At 38.0% G+C, this 15,840-nt stretch overlaps 1 protein-coding gene across 7 annotated transcripts in view; it reads right to left on the bottom strand.

Annotated features, from left to right (window-relative positions):
• Positions 1-15,840, bottom strand: part of nfkb1 (nuclear factor of kappa light polypeptide gene enhancer in B-cells 1) — a 69,136-nt gene that overhangs the window by 32,730 nt on the left and 20,566 nt on the right. For 5 of the 7 annotated variants that reach the window (XR_012390043.1, XR_012390044.1, XR_012390042.1 and 2 more), the window contains 5 exons: positions 13,908-13,951; positions 10,246-10,344; positions 4,349-4,497; positions 2,257-2,420; positions 1,641-1,799 (listed from right to left, as the gene is read on the bottom strand). Coding sequence is in view for 4 of the 7 variants with exons in the window: in XM_073922335.1 (XP_073778436.1) it covers positions 1,641-1,799; positions 2,257-2,420; positions 4,349-4,497; positions 10,246-10,344; positions 13,908-13,951 (615 nt within the window). In the remaining 3 variants the exon portion in view is untranslated. The remainder of the gene's footprint in view (positions 1-1,640; positions 1,800-2,256; positions 2,421-4,348; positions 4,498-10,245; positions 10,345-13,907; positions 13,952-15,840) is intronic. The other 2 variants (XM_073922336.1, XM_073922334.1) reach the window with 1 other exon arrangement.

Below are 15,840 nucleotides of genomic sequence, written 5' to 3' on the forward strand. Positions count from 1 at the left end.
AGGTATCTGTCTTTTACTCAAGTATGGTTTTTAGGTACTCTTTACACCTGTTTATTTATAGTTCCATGCGGCATCTGATTTATACTCGACATCTGAAAGAATGCTTAAATATGGCGTAAGCAAACAAAAATGAGGTTTAATGACAAGCGGATGCAGCCTTTGTAGTCTTTTTGGCTTGAGACTTCAGGTCTCATTCACTTAAATTTCACCCTTGGGTTGTTTTCAGCCTCTCTGGGCTGATTTTGAGACCAAATTTGCCCACATCTTTCTCTGTGTTTCAGCAAATGTGATGATTTCTGCTGACAAATCTTACTCTGACACATATTTTAGGATAAAACTTTGGAAGTTTTCATAATCTCAACCATACACTCTCTGTGAATCAACTCCCCTTTGGTTATGTTGGTGCTGTTTTTGCCCCATTGACTTCCATTATAAACACATTTATTGATTGCAAACTGCTCCATGACAGCAGATAGTCATGCATTGTTGATAGTTGCTGGTTTTCCATTTGGGAAAGAGAATAAAGTTGTGTGTAGGGACTTCTTCATGGAACATGTAGTCTAGTGTAGTGTAACTCACTGCTGTTGTATACAGGCTCTGAGATGACAGGCTCCAGCTTAATGTAATGTTGAGTTGTGTAGTGTTCAGGGGTGTCACGATTTTGATTTATAAACGAAATCGATCTAAATTTATACTCAATTTCGATTATCGAATCAAAAAATAGAATCGTCGATGCTGCCACGCCCCCATGTCACGTCAGCTTGGCTTGCCAAGCGGGAAAAAAACAGGCTAGTTGAACTGCAGACGCAGGAGACCCGTCGACAGAACTTAAACCCTCTCCTCTTTCTATGAAGTCGCCGGTGTGGAAGTATTTTGGATTTCCAGTAAGTTATGTTGACAACGTTCGTGTTGTCGACAAAAAAAAAACACAGTTTTGCAAGCTCTGCTATGTACGTATTACGTACGGTTCGTCCGATAGACAACACCAGCATCTCGATCCTCCGCCCGCCCTGTTGCAAATCCGCTCGCAAAAAGTTCACACTCAGGCCCTGTTTACACTGTCTTTGTTTTTAAATGGCATTTTAGAACGACAACGATTTGACATCCACAGTGGCGTGTAGCATTTCTGAGCAGCCCTCCTTCCTCTCTACCTCTGAAAATGCACATCACGTGACCACACACACACAGACGCACACACAGCCATGCGCTCGAGACAGCAGGTCCAGGCAGTCAGAGGACTGCTTCAATCTTTCACTCACTTGTACTGAGTCATTTTAGCGAACACCTCAGATACTGTTGGCTGGTTCCTGTTGGTTGTGCGTCTTTTTTACCGACGCCATTATAACGACACAGATCACTGCCTATTCACGAGTCCCGCAGAAAAAGTGATTGACAGGTGGTAATTATGTGTGTGTCTTGCCTTTATTCATTTACTGTATGATTTGTTTATGGGTAAAACAAAGACCATGCAGGTCAGGTAGTTTAAACGGTAGGCTACAAATAATTAATTCGTTATTAATTAATTATTCATAATCGAAAATCGAATCGTGACTTTAGAATTGAAAATGTAATCGAATCAAGGATTTGGAGGATCGTGACACCCTTAGTAGTGTTGTGTAGTGTAATGTAGTGTCACTCACTGCTGTCATATATGGGCTCTGAGATGACGGGCTCCAGTCTGCGTGAGAATCCTCCATCACTGTCAGGCAGGAACGCAGTGAACATCAGCCGAACCACACTGAGGTCCATCTCCTTCGCCTGCTGAGACGCTGCACTGCTGATCAGACTCCTCTCAGCCTCTGAACACACACAGATATATATGTATATATATATATGTATATATATATATATATATATATATATATATATATATATATATAAAATATATATATATATATATATATATATATATATATATATATATATATATATATATATATATACATATACATATATATATATATATATATATATATATATATATATATATATATATATATATATATATATATATATATATATTTATATATATATATATATATATATATATATACATACATACATACATACATACATTCACACACAACCCAGAATCAGGAAAAGTCAGGACAGTATGGAAAACACAAATAAAAAAGAAAGCAGTGGTATCTAAATTGACTTGTATTTCATTGCTGACAATGCAACACACACTGTTTAATGTGTTCCTCATGTTTTTTTATCCTTGTGATGTGTGTGTGTGAGTGTTTTCCACTGTACCGTTGAGTTCTCTGGGCATGCGCACTTCTCCCTGCAAGGCGTCGATTTCCGGGTGGATGAAGATGCCGTAATTGTAACCCATCCTGTAGGCCTCCATCATGCGCTCCTCCAACACTTTACTCACGTTCTTCTTGGTCACGTGCAGGATGCCCAAATTAGGGAAACTGTCAAACACACGCAAACAAACATTCAACACTAATGTCATGACTAGACGTGTGCCAAAATTCAATATTAGATTTAGATAAAAAAAAATTAGATTACTTTAAACTATATCATAGTAAATTACATGCGTGCAATATCAGCACTCATACAGCCTCTTCACTCTTGTGTATTAAATGGACAGTATAAAATGAATGCAAACCTATACAATGTACCCACTTTTTACAAAAACAAACGTGTGTGTGTGTCTGTGTGTGTGTGTGTGTGTGTGTAGGTATGTGTGTGCGCAGCCCTTTACTGACCGCCGTATGTGTGTGGATCTTGCCACAAAATGCAGCGAAAAGTCCTACATGATGGTAATTGTTAGATTGCAGAGTTTATCTCAACAAATCCACTAATATCTGCAGTCTCCACATGTCTTTACTCCATTTCTGTTTAGTTCAGTTATGACTTTAGTCAAATTGAGGTGATCAGAAATGGCTGTTTACATGGTAGACTCTAATCAGAGTATTGTCTTAATCATATTAAAGTATTGTTGCCCATGTAAACATACTCAATGTTCGACTCAACCACACCGTCAGGGCTTTGTGATCTTAGCTTTGCGAAGCCGCATTTTCTGTTTGTACGTACATCAAAAGCAAGTGGCTCACTCTTATTGACTGCGGAAGATTATTTCAGTAAGTCGTGTCAGGAATCCAACCACAGACTAGCATGTTGTCCTCACAGAAACAGGCTCAGCCATCACACTGACTCAGGTGAGGTATTTATGTTTCAATTTAATTAATTCTACGCACGCTACTTTAAACGCAGTAAATAATATATGAATGATGTTTGCACATGCACTATAACTTTGTCTCGAGGGAGGGGTGCCTGCTGGGGCGTGAGTGAATTTGGACAAACTTGGGGGGGGGGGGGCGTGTGTCCTAAAAGTTTATTATGTTTGTTTAATATAGGGGGATTTTTAAAGGATGGATGAATGGATGGACGGACGGATGGACGGATGAACGGATGGACATAGATGGATGAATTGATGGATGGATGGATGGATAGACAGACGGAAGGATAGAGCAATAGATAGATCGTTAGACGAACTGTCGGAAGGACAGATTAGAATAATGGATGGATAAACGGAATGATGGATGGCAGGAGGGAAGAATGAAATGATAGATGGAATTATTAAATGATGGAATAAAGGTTGGATGAAATGAAGGGATGGAATTGTGGAATGATGGAGGGAATGGTGGAGGGAAGGATTAAATGATAGAATGGTGGATGGATGGATGGATGGATGGATGGATAGATAGATAGATAGATAGATAGATAGATAGATAGATAGATAGATAGATAGATAGATAGATAGATAGATAGATAGATAGATAGATAGATAGATAGATAGATAGATAGATAGATAGATAGATGATAGATAGATGATAGATAGATAGATAGATAGATAGATAGATAGATAGATAGATAGATAGATAGATGATAGATAGATAGATAGATAGATAGATAGATAGATAGATAGATAGATAGATAGATGATAGATAGATATATAGATAGATAGATAGATGATAGATAGATGATAGATAGATAGATAGATAGATAGATGGATGGATGGATGGATGGATGGATGGATGGATGGATGGATGGATGGATGGATGGATGGATGGATGGATGGATGGATGGATGGATGGATGGATGGATGGATGGATGGATGGATGGATGGATGGATGGATGGATGGATAGATAGATGGATAGATAGATAGATAGATAGATAGATAGATAGATAGATAGATAGATAGATAGATAGATAGATAGATGGATAGATTACAAATAAACATTGTAAAGTGAGTAATTGTGTAATATAGTACAGTGTGACATTATAAAGTGTGTAATTGTGTGATACAGTAGTGTGTGTGTGTGTGTGTGTGACCTGATGCTGGAGTCTTTGGGCTGCATGTCGGAGATGCAGATGCCTTTATCACACTGTTTTCCCACCAGACTGTGAGCGTGAAGATGCGGATGCTGAGAGTTGGTCACCAGCTGGACCACCACACGAGCAGGGCCCTGATAATTACAGATCTGACCACACACACACAGACACACACACGCAGACACACACACACAGACACACACACGCACGCACGCACACACACACAATGGTGATCAATAATGTCTCGTTATTCCCAGATTTAAATCAGCAAAAAAAAATTGTCAATAACAAATGAATAATAATAATCTTTGAATTATTTCATTATAAGTATATAAAATATTATTAATATCATATTCCCATGTAAAACAATGTTATTGAATAACTCAAAATCCTGATCAATTTAAATTCACATAAATGAATGAATGAACATAATTATCCTCATCTATCCTACTCATTGATGTACTGTTATATACAGTTTTAGTATTATTCAACAAACAATACTATAGTACAGCTATTACTCATACAGTCAATATATGCTGAGTTTCAGTTCTGCAAAAGCACTAACAGCACAGAAGCGTCACAGCTCTACTAGTGTGCTTTCATTGGGGGAATCCCAGAATGCATAGGGAAAATGAGCGGAGCTTCTGTGGAGTTTTCCACCACATGATCTGACTGTTCTTAAAACGAAGAAGATGACGACAGCAAAGAAAAGAAGAAAAGATGATTAATAATAACAATAATAGTAAAAATAAAGCAACGAAAGGAATGAAAATTCTAATTATCTGCTGAAAATAAGATGTTTTTAATGTAGCAACGTTTTTGAAGAGAGACACTTTATGAATAGAAATGCTACAAACTATACACTCATCGGCCACTTTATTAGGTACACGTGTCCAACTGCTTGTTAACGCAAATTTCACATCAGCCAATCACATGCTGCAGCTCACTGCATTTCGACATGTAGACATGGTCAAGACGATCTGCTGCAGTACAAATTGAGATTCAGAATGGGGAAGAAAGAGGATTTAAGGGACTTTGACCGTGGCATGGTTGTTGCTGTCAGACGGGCTGCTCTGAGTATTTCAGAAACTGCTGATCTACTGGGATTTTCACTCACAACCATCTCTAGGCTTTACAGAGAATGCTCCGACAGAGAGGAAATATCCAGTGAGCGGCAGTTCTGTGGGCGCAAATGCCTTGTTGATGGTCAGAGGAGAATGGCCAGACTGGTTCCAGCTGATAGAAAGGCAACAGTAACTCAAATAAGCACTCGTTACAACCGAGCTCTGCAGAAGAGCATCTCTGAACACACAACACGTCCAACCTTGAGGCGGATGGGCTACAGCAGCAGAAGAGCACACCGGGTGCCGCTCCTGTCAGCTAAGAACAGGAAACTGAGGCTACAATTCACACAGACTCACCAAAACTGGACAATAGAAGATTGGAGAAACGTTGCTGCTCTGATGAGTCTCCATTTCTGCTGACACATTCGGATGCTCGGCTCACAATTTGGCCTCAACAACATGAAAGCATGGATCATCCTGCCTTGTATCAGCGGTTCAGGCTGGTGGTGGTGTAATGGTGTGGGGGAGATTTTCTTTGGCTCCATTAGTACCAATTGAGCATCAACGCCACAGCCTACCTGAGTATTGCTGCTGACCATGTCCATCCCTTTATGAGCACAGTGTCTCCATCTTCTGATGGCTACTTCCAGCAGGATAACGCAGCATGTCATAAAGCTCAATCAGCTCAGACTGCTTTCTTGAACATGACGATGAGTTCACTGTACTCAAATGGCCTCCACAGTCACCAGAGCTCAATCCAATAGAGCAGCTTTGGGATGTGGTGGAACAGGAGGTTGGCATCATGGATGTGCAGCCGACAAATCTGCAGCAACTGTGTGATGCTATCATGACAATATGGAGCAAAATCTCTGAGGAATATTTCCAGTATCTTGTTGAATCTACGCCATGACGGATTAAAGCAGTTCTGAAGGCAAAAGGGGTCCAACCTGGTACTAGTGAAGTGTACCTAATAAAGTGGCCAGTGAGTGTATATACAGTAGGCAAATAAACTTTTATAAGCAAAAGTAATTTAGTTTCTTGTGATAAATAAAGTCAAATAAAAAGCAATAATTAAGAATGAGCAGAGTTCAGAGTTGAGCTGGAAACAGAAGTGTGTGTGTGATTAGTGCCTCCTGAGATGAATAATAAAGCAGTGTGTCATTGGCTGATATTCTGCTTCTGTGGTTTCACCGCTTTACTTTCTCTTAGCTCAAATGAGTCACAAACGCTAATATCACAGGCAGACTGAAGATCAGAGAATATGAAGATCATCTGAAGAGCAGATCACACGTGAGGGCAGACATGTGGAGAATACAGGCCTGTTGAGCAGGTGGAGTGTCTGTCTGTTCATAGATGCTGATCAATAATCATCATCATAATAATACACAATAATCTGAAGGCAGAAATGATCCGGCTGCTGATCAGCTATCAGAAACTACTGAAGAGCAACTTGTAAAGCACACACACACACACACACACACACACACACACACACACACACACTCACACAAAACATACACTAGAACACACACAAGCACTCACACACACAAACACACATACACACTTGTGCTTACAATCATGTATGTACACATGCAAAAACACATGTACACACTTGCGCACACAAACGCAGGCACAATCACAAGTGTGCACACACATACATACACACACACACACACACACACACACACACACACACACACACACACACACACACACACACACACACAAGCAGACTTACGCACACAAATGCACATACACACAGACACACACTCATATACATGCACAAGCACTTACACAAAAGCACACACACACACACATACACGCACACACAAATGCACATACACACAGACACACACTCACACAGACACACACAAACACACATGCACTTGCGATCATGTATGTACACACGCAAAAACACATGTACACACTTGCGCACACAAATGCAGGAACAATCACAAATGTACACATACACACACACACACAAACACACACATTTACATATATATATATATATACACACATGCACAAGCACTTACACAAAAGCACACACACACAAACCCATACATGCATGCACAGTCGCACACTTAGACACAAGCACACACTGGAATGCTCACACACACACACACACACACACACACACACACACACACACACACAGAAAGACGCACATACACAATCACTCACATGCGTGGACACAGGAGCGCTCACGCGAGCACAGACTCACACACACAAGCATGCGCGCACGCAGAGCTCTTTAATGTGTGTTTGTGTGGGACGAGTGTTGGCGAGTCGCTGCACGGCTCGTTTCTCATCTCTGACGAGTTTTCCCACTAATTACCCCTATGACACACCGAGGAAATTCCCAAACGCGCGCACACACACACACGATGCTCTCTCTCTCTCTCTCTCTGTCTCTCTCTCTCTCTCTCTCTCTCTCTCTCTCTCTGTCTCTCTCTCTCTCTCTGTCTCTCTCTCTCTCTCTCTCTCTCTCTCTGTCTCTCTCTCTCTCTCTCTCTGTCTCTCTCTCTCTCTCTCTCTCTGTCTCTCTCTCTCTCCTCTTCAGTCGCTCCTCCGCTGATATGAGCAGTTCAGAGCTGCAGGTGTACAGAAGCCCAGCAGCTGATGATGATGATGATGATGATGATCACAGCTGCAACTGCACCACACAGAGAGACATGACAACACTCTCTCTCTCTCTCTCTCTCTCTCTCTCTTTCATTCCTTCTCGCTTTTTCTTTCTCTCTCTCTCTTGCTCCCTTTCAATCTTTTTTCTTTCTCTCTCACGTGTCTCGTACTTTCCTTCTCACTTTTAAACTCTCTTTCAATCTTTCATTCTTTTTCCTCTCTCTTTTTCTTTCTATGGCCACAGCCAGATCACCCTGCGGCCCTAACAGCGCTCCCTCACTGAAGCTGGGCTGAGTCTGGTCAGTATCTGGATGGGAGACCACTTGGGAACGCTAGGCTGCTGTTGGAAGTGGTGTTAGTGAAGCCAGCAGGGGGCGCTCAACCTGCAGTCTGTGTGAGTCCTAATGCCCCAGTATACTGCTCAGTGAGTCTTTCAGATGAGATGTTGAACCGAGGTCCTGACTCTCTGTGCTCATTAATTACCCCAAGGCACTTCTGGTGAAGAGTAGGGGTGTAACCCCGGTGTCCTGTTGCTCAATCGGCCCTTATGATCATGGCCTCCCAATCATCCCCATCCACTGAATTGGCTCCATCACTGTCTCTCCACTCCACCTATAGCTGGTGTGTGGTGAAGCACTGGTGCTGTTGTCCTGTGGCTGCCGGAGCATCCTCCAAGTGGAGCTGCACACTGATGGTGGTGTGGAGAGACCCCCCTCATGATTGTGAAGCGTTTTGGGTGTATGGCCAAATACAATAAATGCGCTATATAAATACACATTACATTACATTTACATATGTTTGATGGAGTGTCATTGTGTATTTTGTATACCGCGGAAAAATATTACATGTGTAAACATCACAGCAGCGATGCTAAACGGCTTGTTGAGTTGTTTGTGATCTAATATGATTATTTGGTATTATCAGCGCGTTGCTTGCCATGTGTTGTTGATGTAAGATTGTATTCAGTTTGACCGGAATATTTATAATGATTATAAGGAGCGCTCGTGATAGCCATTACCAAGCGCACACACACATAGTGAGCCGACAGAGCCTTCACAGCAGCACCGGGGAGAGGTGCGCCAGTCACTGCATCCAGCATAGGTTCTCAACGCTCCGCCACATTCCGTCTTTATATTATGCTGTGTAATTGTCATAAAGTCATCTGTGCTCAATGCTCAGGTGTTGTATCAAACTCTGAGTTGAGCACTAATCTGACTCCGCTTCGTCACGCAGCGCCTTCAGTTAGTTTCAAGCTCACAGCGGTTTATCGTAAACTTTTTCCTGCAATTGACAGCAAGAACGAACACAGAAGCGCTGTCTGATTGACAAGCAGCAGCCATGTGTTCAAAAGAGTCTAAAACGCCAAACAGGATGAATTTATGCCGCATTTTCTGAAGTAAAACTATCTGTATTCAGCTTTTCACTTGTTCGGTGACTCTGAACAGTCAAAACACCTCTTAAAACGTCTTTTCGGACATAGTATATTTTTACATGTGTACATTACTGTAGCACGTTTTAGTCAAGAACATTTGAGCTGGTTTCAGACCTTCAGTTCTTTCATTTTTATTTTACTTGAGACATTTATTAAACTTGTTTGCTAATTAAGAGCCGTTATGTTATTTAACCTATTATTTTTATAGCCTACTTATTTTTCTATAGTCAAGCTGCATGTTAATTCGCTATGAAGAAAAGGGAATACTTTATTGTTGGTATACTACAAATGATCATCAATATAAGTCTATATAATCTATATAATTCTCAAATTATTGCTGTTTTTGCTTTGAGTATAGACTATTCAGTTCATAAGAGCAGTTCAAACCTTTATAAAGCTTTTAAAATAAAATCAGTTGTTTACTGTAAAAAATTATGACAATTTGAAATATTTATATTATCAGCTATAGTATATCGGCTATCAGCCTCTAAATCTTAAGAGTTACCGGTTATCGATATCGGCGAAAAAAAAATCCATATCGGTGCATCCCTAGCATGTACATTAGATTAGTCAGCAGCTTGAAGATCACAGGTCAATAATTATACACACAAATTAACATGTTAGTGAAAAATATTAAATAAAATTGTATATATTAAAATATTAAAATTGTAAATATTAAATAAAACAAAAAAAAAAAAAGGAAGAGAAATAGTGAAAACATAAACGTCGACAAATCTTATAAATGTTAAATACAAATATATAATTAAAAACTTTACCTGCACTTGTGGGTAGGACTTGCGGTTCTTCTCGCTGGAGGCCCCTGGAAGCCCTCCGTGAGACGGGCCCTCACACCCATAGCGGAACCTGAAGCCCCTCTGCAGAGAAGAGAACTCAGGTTTACTGTTGAGCTGATATAGTGAGTTCAGATTAACACATCAGAGGGTTCCAGAAAGCAGGATATGTTACACAGCTAGACATGTTTAACCACTGTGTGTTTTTACTTTGCTGCTCTTTACTTATTTTATTCTTCTCATGTTATGGAGCTGATTCATTTACTTATTGATCTGCTGATTTATTTAGTTTGTTATTGATTGACTCATTCATTTAATCATTCACTCATTCATCAACTCATTTACTCGTTCAATGACTCATTCATTCAGTAAATCACACATTCATTCATTTATTCATTCATTTAGGGTGCTTTCATACTAGCACTTTTGGTCCGCACCCGGGTTCGTTTGACGTCATAGTATGGTACGTTTAGCTAGTGTGAACGTGTCTTCTGAACTCAGGTGCGCACCTGTGAACCGTACTTGAGTCCGCCTGAAAGAGGTGGTCTGGGGTACAGTTTATGCGAACTCTGGTACGGTTCACTTCTGATGTGAATGCAATCATACCAAATCACGGAAGTGCACCGCCAACTGTACAACAAACTATCGTTTTCATAACGTTCGTTCGTGTTTGTGTGTGTCACGTTTCGTATCTTGGTGACATGCGCGGGACTGAGCCAGGGCAAACACAGTGATACACAGTGATGTCTGCTTGTCTCCTCCAAAAACAGCTCCTGCAGACGCTGTGTGATGTTCTGAATGTTTATAATATGTTTGCGGCAGATAGACGCGAGTCGCTTTCTGTATGTCCAAAATCAAAAGCTTCAGTTAAAGCAGAATGACCGCGATGTGCAGACGTCTTTCATTTCGGCACTTGCTTTCGTGACCGTCACCTAGCAGCAGCCGTAAACAAAACAGCAGCTCGATGATGCAAGCGTACCGGGGTTCAGAAGGAAAAAAGACAGTATGAACTCAAACCAACCGAGGAGGTGGCAGGGGGAGACAATCGAACTTGGGTACGGTCCAGGCAAATGAACCAAGTGTGAAAGCACCCTTAATGACTTATTCAGTCATTGACTCATTCATTCGTGCATCCAATGATGACTCACTTATAGATTCATTTAATGATTTATTTATTTAATGACTTATTCATTAATTCATTCATTCATTAATTCATTTAATGAATCCTTTATTTAATTAATTATACATTAATTCATTCAACGATTCAATTCATTCAATGACTAATTAATTTGTTCATTCATTCAATGACTCACTCACTTATTTAATGATTCATTCATTCAGTGACTCATTTATTAATTCAATGACTCATCCATTCATTTGTTCAATGACTTATTCATTCAATGACTCACTCACTCACCCATTCATTCAATGACTCATTCATTTAATGACTCATTCATTCATTCAATCATTCGTTCATTCATTCAATGATTCCTTTATTCTTTCAATGACACATTCATTGATTCTTTCATTTAATAACTTCATTAATTCAATTAAACATTCATTCAATCAATGACTCATTCATTCATTCATTCATTTAATGACTCACTCATACATTCATTCAATGGCTCAATTATTACTTAATTAATTAATTATTTCACTCATTCATTTAATGACTCATTCATTTGTTAATTTATTCAATGACTCACTCATTTATTCATTCAATGATTCATTCATTCAGTGACTCGTTTATTAATTCAATGACTCATTCATTAAATGACTCATTTATTCAATAATTTGTTCATTCATTTAATGATTCTTTTAATGACACATTCATTAATTCATTCATTCTATAATTTCCTTAATGCAGTGACTCATTTATTAATTCAAAGACTCAATCATTTATTAATTCATTCATCCATTCAATGACTCATTCATTCAATTATTTATTCAATGACTCATTTATTCACATGTTTATTCATTCATTTATTCTTTTAATGACACATTTTAATGACACATTCATTGATTCATTCATTCTATAATTTCATCATTCAGTGACTCTTTTATTAATTCAATGACTCATTCATTCATTCATTCATTCAATGACTCGTTCATTCACTTATTTACACAATGACTCATTTATTCACTTGTTTATTCATTCATTCAATGACTCATTCATTCTTTTAATGACACATTCATTGATTCATTCATTCTATAATTTCATTAATTCAGTGACTCGTTTATTAATTCAATGATTCGTTCATTTGTTGTTTCGTTTGTTCATTCATTCATTCATTCTTTCATCCATCCAATGACACATTCATTCAATTATTTATTCAATGACTCATTTATTCACTTGTTCATTCATTCAATGACTTATTCATTCATTTGTTCATAAATTCAATGACTTACTCATTCAATGACTCATTTATTCAGTGACTCATTCATTTAATCATTTGTTCATTCATTCAATGACTTCTTTATTCTTGTAATGACACATTCATTGATTCATATATTCTACAATTTCATTAATTCAATTACACATTCATTCATTCTTTCACTCAATGACTAATTAATTAATTAATTCATTCATTCATGACTAAATCACTCACTAATCATTCATTCATTGGCTCAACCATTAATTTATTCGTTCATTCATTCATTCGTTCATTCAATTACTCTCTCACCCACTCATTTATTCATTCAATGGCTCATTCATTCATTCATTCATTCATTCGACGACCCACTCACTCACTTATTCATTCATTCATTGGCTTAACCATTAATTTATTCGTTCATTCAATGACTCTCTCGCTCACTCGTTTATTCATTCAATGGCTCATTCATTCATTCATTCGATGACCCACTCACTTACTTATTCATTTATTCAATGGCCCAATCATTAATTTATTCGTGCATTCAATTACTCACTTACTCGTTCATTCATTTATTCAATGGCTCAATCATTCATCTTTTCATTAATTCAGTGACTCATTCGATGACTCACTCACTCACTTATTCATTCATTCAATGGCTCAATCATTAATTTATTCGTGCATTCAATTACTCACTTATTCATTCATTCATTTATTCAATGGCTCAATCATTCATCTTTTCATTAATTCAGGGACTCATTCGGTGACTCACTTACTCACTTATTCATTCATTCAATGGCTCAATTATTAATTTATCCGTGCATTCAATTACTCACTTACTCATTCATTCATTCATTCATTCAATGGCTCAATTATTCATCTTTTCATTAATTCAGTGACTCATTCGATGACTCACTCACTCACTTATTCATTCATTCAATGGCTCAATTATTAATTTATTCGTGCATTCAATTACTCACTCATGTATTCATTCAATGGCTCAATCATTCATCTTTTCATTAATTCAGGGACTCATTCGATGACTCACTCACTCACCCATGCTATACAATATTACTATAGACATATATTACAGTTAATAAACACATGTGGAAAATCATAAAATTAGCACTGAACACATTTAATAAATCTTGTTCTAGTCTAATCCAATATTTGAACCATCTCTTCAAGCCAACCATGATTTCTGGAGAGCATTTCTGCAGAGAAAGTATTCGACTACATGAAACTATTTATTGAGAAGCATCTGATGAGCTTTACCTGTTTTGGTTGTTCTGTGATTTGTAAGCAAGGCCCATCAACTGCTGGAAGAGACAAAACAGAGGTTTAAATGGAGGTTAAAATTCTTTCATCGCTTACTCTGTTCATTTCTGCACTTATTTTCAAGCATCGCTCACATTTACACATCATATCTGATCATAACTGCTTAGTAAACAAGCAACCAATAGCAATCATTACACTGATGTCTTGTTTTAAAACATTTTCAATCAGAATAGTTTCAATACCCGATTTACATGCACATGACAGTGTGTGGATTGATTGATTGATTCATTTATTCATTCATTTGTTCATTCATTCAATGACTTATTCATTCCATGACTGACTGACTCACTCACTCATTCATTCAATGACTCATTTATTCAATGACTCATTTATTTATTCAATCATTCCTTCATCCTCTCAATGACTCACTCATTTATTCATTTGTTCATTTATGCGATGACTTATTCATTCAATGACTCACTCACTCACTCACTCATTCAATCAATGACTCATTTATTCATTCAATCATTCATCCATTCAATGACTCATTCATTTATTCATTTAATCAATGACTTATTCATTCCATGACTGACTGACTCACTCACTCATTCATTCAATGACTCATTTATTCCTTCATCCATTCAATTACTCATTCATTTATTCATTTGTTCATTTATTCAATGACTTATTCATTCAATGACTCACTCACTCACTCACTCACTCATTCAATGACTCATTTATTTAATGACTCATTTATTCAATCATTCGTTCATTCATTCAATGACTCCTATATTTTTTAATGACACATTCATTGATTCATTCATTCTATAATTTCATTAATTAAATTACACATTCATTCATTCATTCACTCAATGACTAATTAATTAATTTTAATTAATTAGTTCGTTCGTTCATTTGTTCGTTCGTTCATTCATACATTCACTCAATGACTCATTCATTCATTCATTCATTCATTCATTCATTGACTCACTCACAAACATTCATGTGTGTGTGTGTGTGGCTCTGCAGTGAGCACCTCTTGTGTGTGTGTGGTCACGTGATGTGCGTATTCGGCAGACGGAGGTCTGTTCAGTAATGCTAGGTAAAACACGGTGTGGATGTGGATCATTTTTGTCCAGAAATGGCATTTTAACACTAAGTGGGTTTGCGACGGGGGCGGGGCGGAGGATCGGTGATGCCGGCTTAGCATTGTGTTGTCTATTGGCCATCAGCGATGGACTATGGCATCATCTATCGGCCCAACCCTATTACAGACCAAATATAATGCTATGACAACGTCCTTGCTTGGTTAAACATCACCTGAGAAACATTTCAAAAATAATAAGAGATACACAGGACAGGGGGTGAATGATTTTGAAAACAAAGGGAGATATACTGAAGACTGCTGAACAAACAATCAGCATTTCTTGATCCTACTATTTACATGTCAATGGCTGCGTTTTTCCAGCATTCTTCACAATATCTTCTTTTGTGTTCGACAGAACAATGAAACGCATAAAAGTGTACAACAACTTAAGTCAGAGTAAATGAAGAGTAAATGTTCACTTACATTTTAAGTGAACTGACCCTTTAATCAAGGTGTGGGAATGCAGAGCAGCAGGAAAAAACCCTTGCAGCTCATTACCAGGATCTTATAGAGTCATTTACAAGACTAAAACATACAATAGTCTTGAATTCAATAGTTTAAATTCACTTCAAACTATAAAAAATACCAATAATTAATGTTGTTTTCAAAATTTTCGTCATCAGACGTTTTCATAGCTGAGATCAAGCTCCCATAATGCAATTCAAAAGCATAAACAAACATACTTCAGAAAACAAAATGTTAATTAACATACAATTTTTTACAGTGTGGCTAATACATAATCTGAATTAGGAGAATAGTATCGCATTTGTGCATGTGAAGCAA

Source organism: Danio rerio, chromosome 14 (genome assembly GCF_049306965.1).
Source record: "Danio rerio strain Tuebingen ecotype United States chromosome 14, GRCz12tu, whole genome shotgun sequence".
Taxonomy (NCBI): domain Eukaryota; kingdom Metazoa; phylum Chordata; class Actinopteri; order Cypriniformes; family Danionidae; genus Danio; species Danio rerio.